Here is a 19,451-nt window from a genome sequence, read left to right on the forward strand (position 1 = left end):
AACACAGCTGTTCTAGTTTTTGCCAATTTCCTGTTTTTATCAAGTAGTCCATGTACAGTGCATACGTATTTTTATGTAGTTGGGATCACAGCTTTCTATTAACAGAGTTAAGTACTGTGTTTACTTAACGTTTCTCATAAGAATTTTCCATATTTCGGTCTCATCTTCATAATTCTTTTTGGTTACGGCCGAACAGTATTCTGGAGTGCTGGTGGGCCCCAGTGCTGTGTTCTGTGATTGGAGTTTCAGTTGTTCTTCTTTTTGCCCTCCCGTGATCCTGCCTGTTTCTCCAGTAGATTAATTTATAGAGAACACCACTGCACGTCAAGTCTTCTGCTTCTGTTGAATTGATGCCTTCAGAGGAGTATTTCCAGGAAGGAAAGAGACTGTAATTCATTGATGTAGTTTTGATTGTTTTTTTGTTATTGTTGTTTATTTGTATAACGTAAGTACAGATGTACACATAAAACAAAGGTACAGTTTAATGAACTACTAGAAGGTAGACAGACACCCTTGTACCACTACCCACGTCAAAAGCTGGAACCCTGCCAGCCAGCCAGAAGTCCACCGTTGCCCCCTCCCTGTGCCCCCTCCAAGCCCCAAGAGCAACGACTGCTCTGACTTTATTATAGTCACTTCTTTACTATCTTTCCAAGTTTGCTCACCCAAGTGTGCATCCCTAGATATTTCAAGTTAAGTTATCCTTTTTTTAAAAAATGTCTTTTAAATCTCTTTTAATCTGTAGGTGTTCCCTCCATCTCTTCTCTTCCCTATAGTCTGTTGGTTGAAGAAACTAGGTCATTTGTCCTGAGGAGTTTCTAGAATTTTCCACAGGCTGGATCTTGCCAATTGCAGTCCCATGTAGTTTAGAACATTCCTCTGCATTTCCTACAGTTGGCAGTTGGATCTGGTGGTTGAATCAGTCCCAGGGTTGATTTTTTTTTTTTTTTTCCTGTGGAAAGAGAGGTGTGGGGAGCAAGATTATATCTTGGGTGGTGGGACGTTCTTCATGGCGAGGTACATAATGGTTGTCTGTCTGTCTCCTATTGCGATGTTAGTAGCCACTGGCATCCAATGCTTAGAGCCTGCCATTCATTAGAAGTTGCAAAGTTGTGATATTGCAGTTCTGTTGTTCCTTCTTCATTTATTTGCTGGAATACTACTATAAAGAAAAACTTGGCATCTCTACTATTTTTAATTGTTCATTTATAGAGATTCACATACCATACAATTCACCTATCTGAAGCATGCGATTTAGTGGTTTTTAGTATTTTCGTAGAGTTGTGCATCAATCACCACAGTTAATTTTAGAACCCTTCATTAACCTCCAAAAAGTCCTACTCATCTTCACTGTCACCCCGCAAACCTGGCAGCCCTAAGCAATTACTAATCTCATTTCTGTCTGTAGATTTACTGTTCTGGACATTTCAAATAATACGTGGTCATTTGTAACCAAGTTCTTTCACTTAGTATAATGTTTTCAATATCCATTGATGTTGTAGCATGTATCAGAACTTTGTTCCTTTTTATGGCCAAATAATATGCCATTGTACGGATGTACTGCATTTTGTTCATCCATTCATCAGTTGATAGACATTTGGGTTGCTTCCACTTTTTGGCTATTAGGAATAATGCTGCTGTGAACATTTTTGTACCAGTTTCTGTGTGAGCTTAATGTTTTCATTTTTCTTGGGTATTTACCTGGAAGTGTCATTGCTGGGTCAAATGGTAACTCTAGGTTTAACCGTTTAGGAAACTGCCAGGCTGTTTCCTAAATCAGCTACACAATTTGACATTCCTGTCAGCAGTATAAGAGGGTTCCAGTTTCTCCAACATTGGTTATCTGTCTTTTTTATTATAGCCCTCCTAGTGGGTGTGAAGTGTCTGATTGTGGTTTTGATTTGCATTTCCCTTATGAGTAATGATGTTGAGCATCTTTTCATATGCTTATTGGCTGTTTTTCTATATTTGGAGAACCATGTATCTATCTATCTATCTATCTATCTATCTATCTATCTCTATTTCCTTGACCTAATTTTTAATTGAATATATGTCTTTTTATTATTGAGTTGTAATAATTCTTTGTATGTTCTAGATAGAAGTCCCTTGTCAGAAGTATGATTTGTAAAATTTTCTTCCATTCAGGGTTGTCTTTCTTGATATCTTGGTGTTCTTTGAAGCATAAAAGTTTTACATTTTTGATGATGTCCAGCTTGTTTTTTCTTTTGTTGCTTGCACTTTCGATGTTTTATCTAGGATACTGTTGCCTAATCCAAGGTCATGAAGATTTGTGTGTGTGTTTTATTCTGAGTTTTGTAGTCTTAACTCTTACATTTAGGTCTTTGATTCATTTTGAGTTAATTTTTGTATATGTTGTCATCCGCTCTTTGGTTACCCAGTGCTACAGCTAAAGGCAGGATCAATGCTTGATTTTTTTTCCCATTTACTTACCATTTATCATAATAAGTCATTGGTTCCCTAATCATCTTATGAAGTTGTAGTTTGGTGGGGTTTTCTTGTCATTATGTATGTATGCTTAGATTTCATCATGAGTTTGTATTATAATAAAAATAATTACATTTTAAAAAATGTGTGTACTGTGACACATGTATGCCATAGAGAGAGAAAAGTGATTTTGTGGTTTGTTTTTTTCTTTTTTTAATCTTGTTTCTTATCCAGTTGTCACATCCTAAATTTTCATCTACCCAATTGTCTTCCAGAAACATGCCAAAGGCCAGGATTTGTTTGATCAGATTGTGTACCACTTGGACCTGGTGGAAACAGATTACTTTGGCCTCCAGTTCCTTGACTCTGCCCAGGCTGCGGTATGTATGCCTTTGATTCCTTACAGGATGGATTGGCTTTTCATGCTAATCACAGATCCACAGTTGCTAGAAATTGGTAGAGAAAAACAGGAGTAAAACTGTGATATTGTTGCAGTGAGGAGCATTGGGATGGAGGTGCTGGCATCCATGTGAGATGATGCATCCGTGTTGCCCCACCCTGGAGATGGCCAGTACCTGCGAAAGGAAGAGGAAGATGTGTTCCTGTTACACATGGGGATGCACTAGGGGAACCTTTCCAAGCATAGGGATGCAGTGTGGGCACATCTCTAGAGTAGGTAGAGAGAAGAAATATCATTATAGAAATCCTTTTAAGGATGCTGCTTGTATTTAACCAGCAGAAGAGGCTGTGCTACCCTCCTCTCCTGGACTCTTGCCAGGTGTAGCAAGCAGGTGCTGTGAACACAGCTGAATTGCAGCCGGGCTTAGTGGGCTCAGGGGCTGGGCAGTCGGAGCGGGTCTTGGCATTGCTCGAGAACCATCTTGCAGGCTCCAGCAGGTTGCGTTAGGTCAGCAAAGACTTCCCCTGCTTTGCCTGAGACAGAACTGTGTGCAGTGGAGGTGCTCAAGTACGTGAACTCGACACAGCTCAGAACCACTCTTTCATTTATTTTAATTTCTCTATCTATTTTATAACTGACCTACAGTACTATGTTAGTTCCTGTTACACAATGTAGTAATTCAGTATTTCTGTACATTTCTAAATGATCACCCTGAAAGCCTATTTACTGCCCGTCACCGTACAGAGATATTACCTTATTACTGACTGTATTCTCCACACTGTACATTTCATACCTGTGACTCACTTATTTTGCAACTACTAGATGTTTGTATGTCTTAATCTCCCTCACCTATTTCTATCTCCCTCCTTCCCCCCGGCAACCACCTGTTTGTTCTCTGTATCTGTAACTCTGTTTCTGTTTTGTAATGTTTGTTCATTTGTTCTGTTTCTTAGATTCCACATATAAGTGATATCATACCATGTTTGTCTTTCACTGTCTGACTTATTTCACTTAGCATAATACCCTCTAGGTCCCTCCATGTTGTCACAAATGGCAAGATTTCAGTATTTTTTTATGCATGAGTAATATTCCATTGCGTATGTATTATAGATACCACATCTTCTTTATCCATTCATCTATTGATGGGCACTTGGGTTGCTTCCATATCTTGGCTATTGTAAATAACAGTGCAACGAACATAGGGATGCATATATCTTTTCTAATTAGTGTTTTTTTTCCTTTGGATAAATATCTAGGAGTGGAAGTGCTGGATCATATAGTAGTTCTATTTTTAATTTTTTGAGGAACCTCCATACTGTTTTCCATAGTGGCTGCATCAATTTACATTCCTACCAACAGTGCATGAGAGTTTCCTTTTCTCCACATCCTCGCCAATACTTGTTATTTGTTGTGTTTTTGATAATAGCCATTCTGACAGGTGTGAGGTGATAGATACCTCGTTGTGGTTTAGATTTGCATTTTCCTGATGGTTAGTGATATTGAGCATCTTCTCATGTTTCTGTTGGCCATCTGTATGTCTTCTTTGGGAAAGTGTCTATTCAGATCCTCTGCCCATTTTTAAATAGGATTGTTTGGGTTTTTTGATGTTGAGTTGTATGAGGTCTTTGTATATTTTGGATATTAACCCCTTATCAGATGTATCGTTTGCAAAGATTTTCTCCTGGTCAGTAGGTGGCATTTTCATTTTGCTGATAGTTGTCTTCACTGTGCAAAAGCTTTTTAGTTTGGTGTAGTCCCATTTGTTTATTTTTGCTTTTGTTTCCCTTGCCTGAGGAGACATATACAAAAAATATTACTAAGACCACTGTCAAAGAGCATACTGCCTATGTTTTCTTCTAGAAGTTTTATGGTTTCAGGTCTTACATTTAGGTCTTTTATCTATTTTGAATTTATTTTTGTGCATAGTGTGAGATAGAAGTCCAATTTGATTCTTCTGCATGTAGCTGTCCAGATCTCCCAACACCATATATTGAAGAGGCTGTCTTTGCCACATTGTATATTCTTGCCTCCTTTGTCATTGATTAATTGATCATATAAATGTGGGTTCATTTCTGGGCGCTCTATTCTGTTCCATTGACCTACGTGTCTGTTTTTGTGTCTGCACCATACTGTTTAGATTACTGTAGCTTTGTAGTATAGCTTGAAATCAGGGAATGTGGTCCCTCCAGCTTTGTTCTTTTAAAAAGCAGGAAAGACTTCAGGGTCTCCCTTCCCAACAAAATCTAGCTTTGGGTTTCAAAGAGAATTTATTCAGGAACCTAAAAGTATTTATTAAGTGCCTGTTATGCACTGGGTCCTGTTCCAAGCAGTGGATAATGCAGTGGATGTATGGAATACCTATGTAACATGACTGGTGGTAATAAGTATTAAGAAAAATAAAGCAGAGTGAGGTGTTAGACAAAGTAAAGGGAGGGTGAGGGAATAGACAGAGTAAGGGGCAGTGCTATCTTAGACAGAGTATGAAAGGGTGAGTTCCCTGGTAGGAGATGTTTGAGCTGAGACCTGGAGCTCCTCATCTGTGGCTAAGCCTTTCTACCTGAAAGACACTTTTTAGTGACTTCCGGGGGGCTACCCATGATGGTTGTAAGGAGATGCTCAAAGTCGATGCCTGGAAATTGGATCTGCCTGAGATGGTTACTGTGATGCTCAGTCTGCAGTGATAACGGTGGAGCCAGGACTTAAGTGCGCCCGGGCTACAGTGCCTGCTGGGCAGACACTCCCCTCTGCTCCCACTGGATGCCCCCTCTGCACCACTGACTTCCTCTCCACCTTCAGGACCTCCTGTCTGCTGACAGCCCACTACCCCACCCCCCTGACTGTTGCCATGAACACCCCAGCTGCCTCCTTGAGTTCGTGGTCCTGATTCCTTCCTGTGAGCCGGAGACTCTCACTCTGGCCACTGTGGCCCTCGGGAGGGCAGACCAGCTTTTCCCTGTCCCCTCCCCCGTGCAGTTCTGCTTCCTTTGAGGTTGGACTGCCCAGTGCTGTGCCCTCTGACCTCAGCGCTCTCCTTCCCATCCTTCAAGGCCTCTGGTGCCTGTTTTTCTCTTCCCTGGGCAACCTCAGAACTCAAATTGCTGACCCCTCTAAACATTCCAGACATGGTTTCCTCTCACTGAAGCTTCAGTTGAGCAAACCTCACATAGATGCACTTCTGGTCCTGTCACCACCCCAATCACTCCAAGATCCGGAATTCTGTCATTTCTCTTCCCATGACAACGTCCCGTGATCGCGTCCTTCCAGTTCTTCTACATGTGGCCTTGGCCCACGACAACTCCTCCTACCCTGTCCTTCCTCCCGGCCTGGCGAAGCTCAGCTGTCTCACCTGTGTCCCCTCTTGCCCTTTGATTCTCCTACTCCCCTGACTGTCCCCTGGCCTCCCTTTGACACACACGCACGCCCATATGCTTCCTCTGCTGCTTCTCCTGGGCTGCCAGGCGTTGCTGGAGAGCCATGGGCTGTGCGTTTTGGCACCAGCACAAATCACAGATCACAGGTTCAGCAGAGTCCAAGCCCCCAAGCTGTTCTTGAAGCCAGTGGACTCTGGGGGTTAATCCCAACTCTGGAATGCCCCAGGGTTCCCCTCTGACTCTGGATCACAGGCCCGTAGTCCAGTTCCCACAAAGACTGGTCTCAGGGTTGGCCTTGCCACCTACTGAGAAGACCGACTCATTTAGCTGAAACGCCTTGAGTTTTCTTCCCTGCATCTCAAAGTTTCTTTTTTCTCTCTGTCCATCCTTTTTACTACTTTGTCTTAAGGGAGTTTGCCTGTTTCTCCAGCATTTACTCACTACACCTGCGTCAGAGTTCCATTTCCGGTTGCTTCCTGGGTGCTGAGTTTAGAGTCCTTGCTGTCCCCAGCATCTGACTCTTGCCAGCCCTCCTCATCCCGGAAACTCTTCTCTATTCTGCTTCTCCTGTTGTCCTAACGTGTGGTATCTTTGGCTTCAGATTGTTTATGGCCCTGGACTGAGTCAGACCTGGACCTTACTCTTGGTTCTGCCCCAACTCATTTGATGGGCTTTAGATAAGCCACCTTTTCTCCCTTGGGCTCAGTTTCCTCATCTGTAAAGTGAGGTTCTTTTATTTATTTACTTATTTTTGGCTGTGTTGTTTCTTCATTGCTGTGCGGGCTTTCTCTAGTTGCGGCGAGTGGGGGCTACTCTTCGTTGCAGTGCACGGGCTTCTCACTGCGGTGTCTTCTCTTGAAGAGCACGGGCTCTAGGCCTGCGGGCTTCAGTAGTTGTGGCTCGCAGGCTCTGAAGCGCAGGCTTAGTAGTTGTGGTGCACAGGCTTAGTTGCTCCGCGGCACGTGGGATCTTCCCGGACCAGGGATTGAACCTGTGTCCCCTGCATTGACAGGTGGATTCTTAACCACTGCGCCAGCAGGGAAGCGCCTGTTTTTTTTTCTTTTGACCACCCCAGGCAGCATGTGTAATCTTAGTTCCCCGACCAAGGATCAAACCCGCGCCCCCTGCAGTGGAAGCGTGGAGTCTTAACCACTGGACTGCCAGGGAAATCCCTAAAATGGGGTTCTTGGACCTGTTCTCCCAAGAGCTCTTCTAGTTCTAATGTCCAGTGATTCTGAGTCTAAAGAAGAGGCAGGCGTGTCTGCCCCACAAATCTTCTCTAGTCAGGGAGAAGGTACCTGTTGTTTCTGCCATTAGAGCCAAGTACCTGTTGTTCTGGTGGCGTGTCCTCATCCCCAGGCGACTGCTTTCCAGCCACACGGGTTCCCAGAAAGCCGAGGATGTGACTCCACTATGAAAGGCTCTGCTGTGAGCCTCTGCTCACTTGGCTGCCGGGCTTTCCCGTCCGCTGGTGCCCTGGCCCTGTGCAGCGGGAGGGATGTTCACGGTGAGATCCAGGCGTCCTTCCCAGGCCATACACCTGCAGACGCTCAGATTCTGCAGGTGCTAAAGCCTTTCAAGCATGCAGCTCTGTGAATATGATGCGCTTTTCTTCCCCACAAGAGCAGGCGTAGGGTCCTCGTCTGCCGAACTCTGAGGATCCTGGAGATGTGGGGCAGCGACAGCTCCCAGGCCTCTTCTGCACATCGGTTTGACATCTAAGCTGGGCTCATTGTAGGCTGGGTCTGGTACTGCCCGCGCCTTGCTTGTGCTGGTTCCCCTCCCGGGACACCCTTTCTCATCCCGTTTAAACTTCTGGCCATCGTTCAAGACCACCTCTGATGACAGCCCTTCGTGCAGCGTGTCCTCAACTCCCAAAATGTTTTTCTTCCTCTATGTAGACCTGAGCTTATTTTTCCCTCCCTGGCAGTTTGCTCATGTGGCCTCAGGGTCATTATTTGTGTATATGAACAAACCTTTCTGATTAGATCCTAAGACTTAGGTCCTCCTCTTCTTAGCTTGGTGACTATTGGTGACAAAGGCATACAACCTAGAACTTTCGTCCTTAGCCCCGGAAGGGACCTTAGGAGCCATTTGTCAAATGTCTCCATCTCTGGTGGTGAAACCAAAGTCCTTAGACCTTGGCAGGTCACTCAGCGAGTAGCGCAGCTTGTGGGCGAACCCAGGTTTTCCGATTTCAGGTTTTAAGTGTTCTTTTCGGTACACTGTACTCTGGAACCTAAGTTTTCCTAACACCAAGGTGAATGTAGTAACATCCATTTCAGAGGGAAATTGAAGGACTGAGTTAATGGAAGAGAAAGGGTTTTGTAATCCAGCATGGGTGTGGGTCTCACTTCTTCCCAGCTGGGCAGGCCGGTGGGGACCAGACGTCATCACGGCCCCCAGAGCTGATGCCCTGAGGTTAGCTGGAACCTCAAGGCTGCCCTGTCCGTGGGAGAGACCTTAGCGATTTAGATGAGACCTCTGGGAAAGTTCGCTGAGCCAATGATTTTTCCCAAAGGCCTGGGACAAAGCATCTGGTGGCAGGTGTGATAGATGGGGGCTCAGAAGGGAACGGTCCACTTGGCCATTGGCTTATTGCCCCTTAATCGAGGCTCCTGCAAGGAATGATGTCCCCACCCAGCCCCTAATATGCAAATCAGAGGGCTGGGGGTTCCAGGGCTCTTGGCTGTCTGCATCCCCAGCTTATATTCCCAGCTTGCTGCAGAAAGCCAAGCCTGGTTTCCATAGTGCGCAGCCCAGCCCTGAAGCAAGGTCAAAGTCTATTGGCTTCGCCTATTTTTAGCAGTTGGGGCTGGGGACCTCCTCTTTCCCTTTTCTATATCAAAGCAGGAAAGCCACCCAGGAACCCACTCTGTAGCTCTCACTTTGACACAGCTCAAAGCAGGGGCAGGGGTTCTATTTGTACATATCAAAGCTTTCTTCCGAGAGCCCAGGGCTCTGGCCTACACCCACCCAGCTTTCTTAGACTGTTCTGGTAGATGCTGTTTACTGAGTTTCTACTCTGATGAGCTCTGAGGCAGGTATCAAACTAGAGGCATTATATAACTCTTGTTTAACATTCAGCATTGATCTGTAAAGCTGGCCATAAAGCAGACCCATTTCACAGATGAAGAAGCTGAGGCTCACTAGAAACCTTGTAAAGGCTAAAGTAAGGGACAGAGCCGGGATTCAGAACCTGGTCTCTCATTCCAAAGTCCAGCACTTTCCACTGGGTTATACTGACTCCATTACACAAGGGAACATCACACCCACCCACACACAGCCACACCTGTGGAAAGAAAACATTCAGTCAGTAGCCATTCAGCAAACTTTGACTTGGAGCTTACTCAGTGGCAAGCTCTGTGGTGCAGAGGTAGGCTGGACAGTGTCCCCACCTGCCACATTCTGGTGAGGGAGACAGACAAGTGGTCCCTTGGAAAACTGGGGGCTCAGTTTTTTTTTTTAATGATAAATATAAAATTACCCAATAAAATATCCACCACAGTTAGTGTACTTAAAGTATCTTAGGACTCAGAGTCTTGGAGCAGAAAACCAATCCCAGAATTTCAGTGTTAAGATCCTGAAACCTGGAAAGTTAAGTCTCAGACTATACTGTTCACGGTTATAGACCGTACTGTTCACTGCCCTCCCGTCTGTGAGCCCGGAGGCTGAGTGTTGCTGATGAGGTGATCAGGGTATCAGAGGGGAAGGGCGAACATGGGGTGGGCCGCAGCCACAGAGGATGAGAGGACTTTGCCAGGCAGAGGAGCGGCAGGGATTTGGGGCTGGAGTAACCATAGCCCCACCAAGCAGAAGTCTCCGTCCCCATCTCGGGGTGGGCGTTCTACAGGGTAGGTGTAGCCATCCTCAGTCCCTTCCAAAGCCCCACCCAGCGTGAAAAGGGAGCATTTCATGGTGGTCCGTTTTGCAGCAAGGAATCCGGAAAAGGTGGTTTTGGGCCTTTGTCTCAGACTTGTGAGGTGTTTTTCATCTGGTTTTTGCAGCACGGAATCGGGTAGATGGGTGATTAGAGGCCCAGGGCTGTGAGGGGAGGTTGACACACAGACATGGTGACTGCTGGAAGGACTCTGTGGACGCCAGAGGGACTGTTGTGGCTTCATCCTGATGGGTGCCTGGAATGTCATCACATTTGCCGCTTGTGTGGACACTGCCGGCGCTCCTACCGTTTCAGATGTATGTGGGGTTAGGGTTGGAGAGTATAAACACTAGTAGTGGTAGGGAGGGAGACGCAAGAGGGAAGGGATATGGGAACATATCTATATATATAACTGATTCATTTTGTTGTAAAGCAGAAACTAACACACCATTGTAAAGCAATTATACTCCAATAAAGATGTTAAAAACAAACAAAAAAACACTAGTAGTGGGACATGTTACTGTCAGAGAAAGCATCTTAAACCCTTCCTTTCATTTGAACAGTTCATTACAGTTGCCATGGACACTGAGTTGATTCTTGTGTTAGGGGACCGCTCAGTGCACAGATGAGGAAGCTGAGGGGATGGGGCAGGGGGCTTGCTCCTGGCCACATGCCAGGCAAGTGGCAGGGCTGGGACTTGAACTCTGATCTCCTGCCTCCTTCTCAAAGACGTGTGCAACAGCTCAAGAAATGCCTCAGGCCTCCCAGCAGCCTGCTTCTGAATGTTGGCAGAGCGAGTGTTTTCCTGTCCACGTGCAGGTATTGGCGCTGAATGGGTAGCTATTGATAAAGGGAAGGGGTCTCTGCAATTGATTTAAATGAATCCCCAAGGAAAGCTCGAGTAGCTGGCATGAATGGGTTGACGGGGCTTCATGCTGAATGAGGATGAGGAGAGATCCCTCCGGTAGGCAGAGGAGGTGTGTCCTGCTGGGGTGTGGTGCGGAGACCCAGAGCAGCGGATGCTGACACAGCCTGAGTTAGAATCCTGCCTCATTAGCGCTGTGACTCAGGGTACCTTGAGCCCTCTCCACGGCCACCTTCCTCTGCTCGAAGCCTGAGAAAGGGATGGATGTGACATGATGTAAGGGGTGTTTTTTCCAACACTACAAGCAATGGATTCTGACACTGTCTGCCTGAAGACAGTGTCGGATTAAGGGCTCGCTCCCTCAGACTCCCCACCAACCCCCGCACCGCACATACACACACACTTCAGGTGCTAATCCCAAGTCCACGTTGTCACCTGTGCTTCTGACCTACTGGCTATAGGTAGGCGTTTCCCATGACCCGCTCCGTGGGTTTAATTTGCTGGAGCCAATCGCAGAAATCAGGGGGACAGTTTACTTACTAGGTTACCAGTTTACTGTAAAAGGATGTAACTCGGGAACAGCCAGTTGAAACAGATGCATAGGGCAAGGTATAGGGGGTGGGGAGGTGTGGAGCTTTCATGCCGTCTCTGAACACGCCGCTCCTCCCAAATCTCCGTGTGTTCACCAACCCAGAAGGTCTATGAACCTTGTCCTTTTGGGTTTTTACGGAGGCTGCACTACATAGACATGATGGATTAAATCATCGGCCATTGGTGATTGATCCAACCTCCAGCCCCTCTCCCCTTCCCAGAGGTCGGGGAGGTGGCGGGCGACTGAAAGTTCTAACCCTGTAATCAATCATGTGTTTGGTTTCCCTGGCAACAAGCCCCATCCTTAGGTGCTTTCCCAAAGTCACCTCATTCACGTAAACTCAGGTACCATTGAAAGGGTTTCATTATGAATGTTAAGACACTTTTACTGCTGTTACCACTTAGGAAATTACAAGGGTTTTAGGAGCTTCGTGCCAGAAGCCGACAAAGACCGAATATATACATTTCTTGTTATGAGTCACGACATCACACACAATAAGCTCCCAAAGTGTTCATTCTCTTCTTTCTCTTTACATCCTTTGGATATGATTATCTCTCAGATTCCTTCCAGCGCTCATTTAAATGCAAACTTTTTACAAGACACTTTTTACAAGCCAAGAAAATCTAGAGGTACTAGAAAGCCACTTATGAGTTCCATCACTCAAACGTGATGGCCCAGGGTTGTACAGGCAGAGTTTTTAGACCCTCTTCAACCCCTGAGCTTCTCCTGGCCATTGTGATTCAAGTGCTTCTGTGTAGATTTTAGACAATTAACTTCTATAACCAGCCTTATGTATGTTCTAATTCTAGAGCTGATGTACTATCAGAACAGATGGGCTTTGCCGGATCATCTCACATCTCGATTTATGGGAAGGGTTTTGCCAGATGGACTCGGATGAGAAATTCAGATCAGAAACCACCTAATACCTGTTAGAGTGTTTGAGTTAAATGTCTTGCCCTTTGAACTCAGCAAGGCACCTGTCTGTTTCCGGTAACTGGTTTAATGGTCTGTTAAGAGGGCTGGAGCCATTTGCCTTGGCCTCTGCCGACAGGCGGCCTGGCCGTACTTAGTCGAATGCAGGTGAACATCCAAGACAGGTCCTGCTGCTGCTGTATAGGGCTTCAAGCCAAGTATAGGATATAATTTATTAAATGCCACATGGGGCCTGAGTGCCCCCAGCGTCTTCAAGTCCCAGGGTGGTCTTATGGGATTAAGCATGAGTGATCCGAGTCTGGTCAGCTCCTACAGCTAAGAAGAAAAGTCGGGTCATTTTGAGCTGGTTGGATACAAGATAGATTTTATCATCTCTTATTTTAGGCTTGTGACTGGATTTCTTAGCACCTCTGATGCAGATGAGCAAACCTGATCTGAACACCACAGGGTCAAGGAGCTCTTTAAATGGAGCCGCTTCTGATTCTTTTCCCGGCTTTGTGAGCCCCAGACTTTTCACAGGCCTCAATCCTGGCGGGTCCTGCTCTGTGCAGGGCTCTGTGGCTGGTGGCTGGGCGGGAAGGATGGAGGCCAGCACTCATGGATAAGGGGACTTCTTTGTTTTTAGATTTTTTTTTTTTTTGATGCGGACCATTTTTAAAGTCTTCATTGAATTTGTTACAATATTGCTTATGTTTTGGGGTTTTTTTGGCCGCAAGGCACGTGGGATCTTATCTCCCCGACCAGGGATCGAACCCACACCCCTGCATTGGAAGGTGAAGTCTTAACCACTGGACCGCCAGGGAAGTCCCTGATAGGGGGGCTTCTTTAGCAGTGTGGTCAGAGGGAAAGGCGTCTGCTGTCCAGGAGGAGCATCTAGCCATGATCTGCCTGTCAGTTAACACTGGTTGTAGACATCTGGCTAATAAACCCTGAAATTGCTTGAGATTTCAGACAGCAGTTTTCAGAAGGGGTCCTGGATATTTCAAGATCCCCAGGCTCATTATTAGGACATATTCTTGGGTAGGAGAGGATGCAGGAAAACTTCAACACTAAATATTTAATGGGACCCTGGGGGCCTTTAAAAAACACTAACGATCTGAGATTCTGTTTAATGATCTTGGGTGGGACCTGGGAATTTGTGATTGAAACACACAGCCAGGGTTGAAAACCACAGCTGAGGAAACGACACAGGTTGGGCCTGGATCAAGATTAGAGTTTGACAGTAGAGGGAGAGGAACAGTGGGCTGAAGTTTGTTCTATTCCAAATACAATAAGGAGACTTCAGAAGGGAAAGAGATGGGACAAGCTCCTTTCATCTCTGAGCCTCTGGGGCTAATAAGATTAGAAGGCTGGTTGCAGGGAGAACTTTCCTTGCCTGCTAAGGATAAATTGATTTGAAAGTGAGGCGAAGAACAGGTTTAGCCAAGCCATTAGCATGATACTTACTTTGGCAGGAAGGTAAATATTATGTTTGTATCAAGTCTTTATCTGTCCTCCCAGGGGCTAAGGTCCAGCATTTCCAGCTTTGTTGAGGGCAGCAGTGAGACTGAATTCTAATGATACAAATGGATCATCAGAAACTGCCCGATAGGCAAGTGATGAATGAATGATGGAAGTTGGCAACCCAGCCCACCTCCCCGCACCGTGAAAATAATATTCCCGTTCAAAGGAAAAAAACTATGCAGAAAATTAAAAAAGAAAAACAGTAGACGTCATTTCCAGTCCCACATTCAGAAATAACCTCTGTAAATTCTTCTAGACATGTTGATAGGAAATAATAATTTTCTATAAAGGGATCCCACCTGCCTTTTTTTTTCCATCTCACATTGTGCCGTGGATCTCTTGCCACGTCAATAAATATAGTCCTAAATAGTTTTAAAGGCTGAATAGTATTTCATTATATGGAGGAGCCATTGTTTTAATCCATCTTTGTTGATGGACATTTAGGTCATTTTCCATTCAAAGCTATGAACAGTGAGATAAAGCATCCTGTCCACGAGCCTTTGAGATAGGCGTCCGGCTATGGGGATACGGTGCTTTGATCACACGGTTGCCTAGCTGGGGAGAGGGGTTGACAGAGCCCACGGTCTCCCATTGCACTGCTCCCAGCTTATGGTATTATAATTCATCTCTTATTTGCTTCTGTGTTTCCTTATCCCCCTCCTCCCACACGGTCAGAGTGGGCTCTTTGGTGAGTGGTAGAGTGCACTGTACTCACTTAGTCCCACCCTTTCTCATTATTAGAATGTGCAGAGTTTAGATTGGTTCTGAAAGTATCTTGACGGTCAGCAGAATGGCCTCGGATTTTGAACAGCTAGTGAGAAACCTGCTGCGGACTGTGTTGTTCCAACATCCTAACAGCGATGTTCCACGTGCATGGGATTTACCTAAAGGGATGGGAAGGTCTCTATTTGCCTCATTTAAAAAATGATGTTGAACATGTATTTCTCAAGCATCTGATAAGGGCCTGCTGGGTGCCAGGCTCTGTGTTTGGCACAGGAAACTCAGAGATGATTGAGTGTGTGCTCCCTGCCCTTCGAGGCTCGTGTTCACCTGGAGGGGCTCGCAGTTTCATGTTCCTAAATGTTGCTTTCCATGGAAGTCAAGCTCCTGAGGCTCCTCAGGACTGTAGTGTCAACAACTTGGATGTTATAGAGGAACGTTTATATGAGGGAAATGGTTTTGCAGTTTCCTTGGATGGATAAGACTGAAGTGGTGTTTCTGGTGAAAACTAGAGGAAGTTGAAATGTCTTCATGGACCAGAGCAGAATTCTCTCAGGCAAATCCCCTCCTGTCTTTCCATCTTCAGTGCGGGTCATTTAAAGGGTCATGAATTTTGGTTTTAAATTTTAGAGTTTAGGGCGACAGAATGCCAAGACCTGTGTATGAGCAGAGATTTTCGACGGCGGGGCTTGTAGTCATTACTAGATTAACGGAGACTTGGTTGTAACTTGAGAAAACTCAGAAGGAAAAGGCAGTTGGTGGCTCCACTGACTAGAAGGGACTTTATAGATCAATGAGGTAAAGGGTGTTAGGTTATTTTAGGCGCCTCTTTGGAAAGCTAACTCTCCCCAGGAGAAATGCTCTTAATGTACATAAGCACAGATATTTTTTCTTTTTTAATTGAAGTATAGTTTATTTATAATGTTGTGTTAGTTTCAGGTGTACAGCAAAGTGATTCAGTTATATATATATTTTTTTCAGATTATTTTCCATTATAGGTTGTTACAAAATATTGAATATGGTTCCCTGTGCTATACAGTAAATCTTTGTTGCTTATCTAGTTTATGTATAGTAGTTTGCATCTGTAGTTTAATCCCAAACTCCTAATTTATCCCTCTCCCCTTCCCCCTTTGGTAACCATAAGTTTGTTTTCTATTTTTGTGAGTCTGTTTCCATTTTGTATATAGATTCATTTGTATTATTTTTTAGATTCCACATATAAGTGATATCATGTAATATTTGTCTTTCTGTGACTTACTTCACTTAGTGTGATAATCTCTAGGTCCATCCATGCTGCTGCAAATGGCAATATTTCATTCTTTTTTATGGCTGAATAATAGTCTGTTACACACACACACACACACACACACACACACACACACACATCTTCTTAAACCAGTCATCTGCTGATGGGCACTTGGCTTGGCTATTATAAATAGTGCTGCTATGAACATTGAGGTGTGTGTATCTTTTCGAATTAATGTTTTCTGTTTTTTTGGATATATACCCAGGAGTAGAATTGCTGGATCAAATGGTTCTATTTTTCATTCTTTAAGGGACCTCCGTATTGTTCTCCATAGTGGCTGCTCCAATTTACATTCCCACCAGCAGTATATGAGGGTTCACTTTTCCCTTATCCTCTCCAGCATTTATTATGTGTAGACTTTTTGTTGATGCCCATTCTGACCCGTGTGAGGTGATACCTTGTTGTGGTTTTGATTTGCATTTGTCTCATAATTAGTGATGTTGAGCATCTTTTCATGTAGCACAGGTATTTTTATACCATTCCAAGCTGTTTGCAGATCCCCAGCCTAAGAGCTCGTGATCTGGTACAATCCCTGGTTTTAATTGCTAAGAGTTGTAGAGCAGGGTAACTCCAAGGGACTGTGTAATCTTACTGATGAACTATTCCTAAGAAAAACTTTTTTCTTTCTTTCAGCACTGGCTGGATCATTCCAAACCCATAAAAAAGCAGATGAAAAGTAAGTAAGCAGAATTTAGTTTACTACCTTCTTTTATCAGAGAGTAAACTCCTTTGCCAATGTTTTGAGGTATTACATTTTCATTAGAACTTGGGAGCATTTTCAAATGGATTCAATCTTAAGGATGAATTTTAATTTCCTAAGGCTGGCTAAATATTAGAGTTTAAAATTTGAATAAGAGTTTTTAGTAGATGTTAAAAAACAGACTAAGCCCTCATTTGAAATGAGACACTTCTCCCAATGAGGACTGATAAATATGCTGTTCAGAAACATGACTTTATACCTGTGACATTCATTTTCTCATGAGTTATGAAGTAGATTCAGAGAATGGGAGAGCAGGAAGGATCTTTGACAGTCTGGTCCAGCTCTCTGATTTTATAGTTGTGGTAACCAGATTTCTTCAGTGTGGTTTATGTATGAGTAATTTTTTTTAATTTAATACTTTTAAGGTTTTTTTACCGTAGGTTTTTTTTTTTTTGTGGTACGCGGGCCTCTCACTGTTGTGGCCTCTCCTGTTGTGGAGCACAGGCTCCGGACGCGCAGCCTCAGCGGCCATGGCTCACGGGCCCAGCCGCTCGGCGGCACGTGGGATCTTCCCGGACCGGGGCACGAACCCGTGTCCCCTGCATCGGCAGGCGGACTCTCAACCACTGCGCCACCAGGGAAGCCCTACCATAGTATTTTTAGATTACAGAACACTTGACTGTTTATGTGTCACTTTCCTTTAGCCCACTTAGTATTTTGTTAAAAGTTAGTATCACTTTGGAGTATCTTGGCAATCGGGTGAAAGTAAAAGGTTAGCTCTTAGTAATTCATCTAGATGGTGAGGTTTTTTTTTCCAGAATGAGATTACTAGCTAAACTATCTTTTGTCAAAACCGAAGTCCATTTTAGTTTTCCAAACTAGTATTGAAAAGAACTTACTAGCTTTGTATGTTCCGTTGTTACCTCCCAGAGTCCGCGGTGGATATGTTAATAGATTTAACATGTTTTTCCTTTTGTCCATTCTGTGATCTTCAAAATTGGGGAAAAACATCTTCAACCTTCCATCTCCAAATGCTTAGTTGGACCTGCTTATGCTTTGCACTTTCGAGTTAAATATTATTCTTCAGAACCGAACAACCTTCGTGAAGAGTTTACAAGGTAGGACGATGCAAAACAAGATCCTCCTACCCACCCACACCCCGTAGCACCTGCCTTACTTACAATCCACGGGTCTTCTAAACTGTGGGTTTGCTGCCTCTTTCATCTGCTGTCTTTATATTCCGAGCAACTGTTATTAGCACTTTGTGTGTGCTTATCTCTGTATTCTGTTGAAAATCCACACTTTGCTTGACTGGACCTTTTTCATAGTGAATCAGAATTTTAAAATTTATTTTCTTGTCACGTTCCTATTTTGTTGGACCTTGGGTAGATTGGCTAGTTGGTCTACGGCACTTTAATTTTGTCTCAGATACAAAAAGAGAAGGCAGATATTAGCAGAGCATCTCTGCCTCCAAAATTGCCACCTTATTTTTTTAAGCAACTGCAAAATATTCCCTTGATGGTTATAATATCAAAGTTGTTAGAATTCCGTCACGGTATCTTTCCGCCCCACCGAATTTCTTTTATAGTGCGCCTGCCCTTGCCTGTCTCTTAGACTTCAGAAATAGCGTCAAAGCAAAAGAGGCTTAAAGAACATTTTACGTGTGGACTTTCCCTCCAGCCACCCTTCTATCAGTGAGATTCTCTACTCAGCCTTCTGCTGCTTTTGATGTCCCCAGAATCTCCTTGTCATTGTCTGTGATGGACAGTTGTGGTGACATGTAAGCTTCTGGGTGATCCATGGTGGTGGCCGCTGGCTTGGAGGTGACCCCCTAAGCAATACTTTAAAGACCGACTTTATCGCCATGCCCCCCATGGGAGCGGCCTGGGGGTTTCTGTGGTTAGGTTTTCCTATAGGAATTGGAAGTTCTGGCCACGTCAGCGTTGTGTCCTCCTTGATGTGAGTACTCAGTTTAATGGTGGTTGAGCACTTCTCAGAAGTAGTAACATTCTGGAATGTACTAGAACCTTCACCACCACCCACATGTCTGCGTCACCCACATTGTCCTATATCCATTCCACAGAAAGTGACCGTGTGCATTGTTTTCAAAGTTCAAACAAATTACATTATCCTAGTGTTTCTCTTTAGAGTCCTTTATGAAGTGTGCTGCTTCTAGCTGTCATCAGAGCCAGTGATTCTTAACCAGGGTTTGTGAATCAGAAACACCTGGGAGGCTTTTGAACAAATCAGATTCCTGGGGACCACTCTTGTGTGTAAGCTTCTCATTCTGTAGGTATGGAGTGGAGCGTGGGCAGCTTTGGTTTTTACAAAGCACTGTAAGTGGTTCTGATGCCCACGTCTTCCTGGTAAAAAGAACACTTACTTAATCTTTTACTTCAGTGAACTGCACTTGTGTTATTTGCTGCCTTCCTCCCCATTTTCCGTTACCCCTGTGACCAGCTGCCATCCAATTCCAGGACTTTTGTTTCGTGTGTGTGTGTGTGTGTGTGTGTGTGTGTGTGTGTGTGTGTGTGTGTGTGTGTGTGTGTGTGTGTGCGCGCGCGCGCGCGCGCGCGCGCGCGCGCGCGCGCGCACACGTGTACTTTGTTTTTTCAAAGGCAGAGTCTGCAGTTAAACTGCATCAGAAAAAAAGCCTCCAGTGGTTGCTAACTACAGTCAGCTGTAAATTTTTTGATACAATCAGCTGCAGCCTTTCTGGAATCTGCTGGTGGGCAG

The 19,451-nt window shown here is 44.6% G+C and overlaps 1 protein-coding gene across 2 annotated transcripts in view; it reads left to right on the top strand.

Annotated features, from left to right (window-relative positions):
- EPB41L4B (erythrocyte membrane protein band 4.1 like 4B) overlaps positions 1 to 19,451 on the top strand; it is a 144,130-nt gene that overhangs the window by 35,831 nt on the left and 88,848 nt on the right. For both annotated transcript variants that reach the window (XM_060154664.1, XM_060154666.1), the window contains exons 2-4: positions 2,721 to 2,825; positions 16,649 to 16,691; positions 17,755 to 17,833. In XM_060154664.1, the coding sequence (XP_060010647.1) occupies positions 2,721 to 2,825; positions 16,649 to 16,691; positions 17,755 to 17,833 (227 nt within the window). The remainder of the gene's footprint in view (positions 1 to 2,720; positions 2,826 to 16,648; positions 16,692 to 17,754; positions 17,834 to 19,451) is intronic.

This window comes from Lagenorhynchus albirostris, chromosome 7 (genome assembly GCF_949774975.1).
Source record: "Lagenorhynchus albirostris chromosome 7, mLagAlb1.1, whole genome shotgun sequence".
NCBI classification, from domain to species: domain Eukaryota; kingdom Metazoa; phylum Chordata; class Mammalia; order Artiodactyla; family Delphinidae; genus Lagenorhynchus; species Lagenorhynchus albirostris.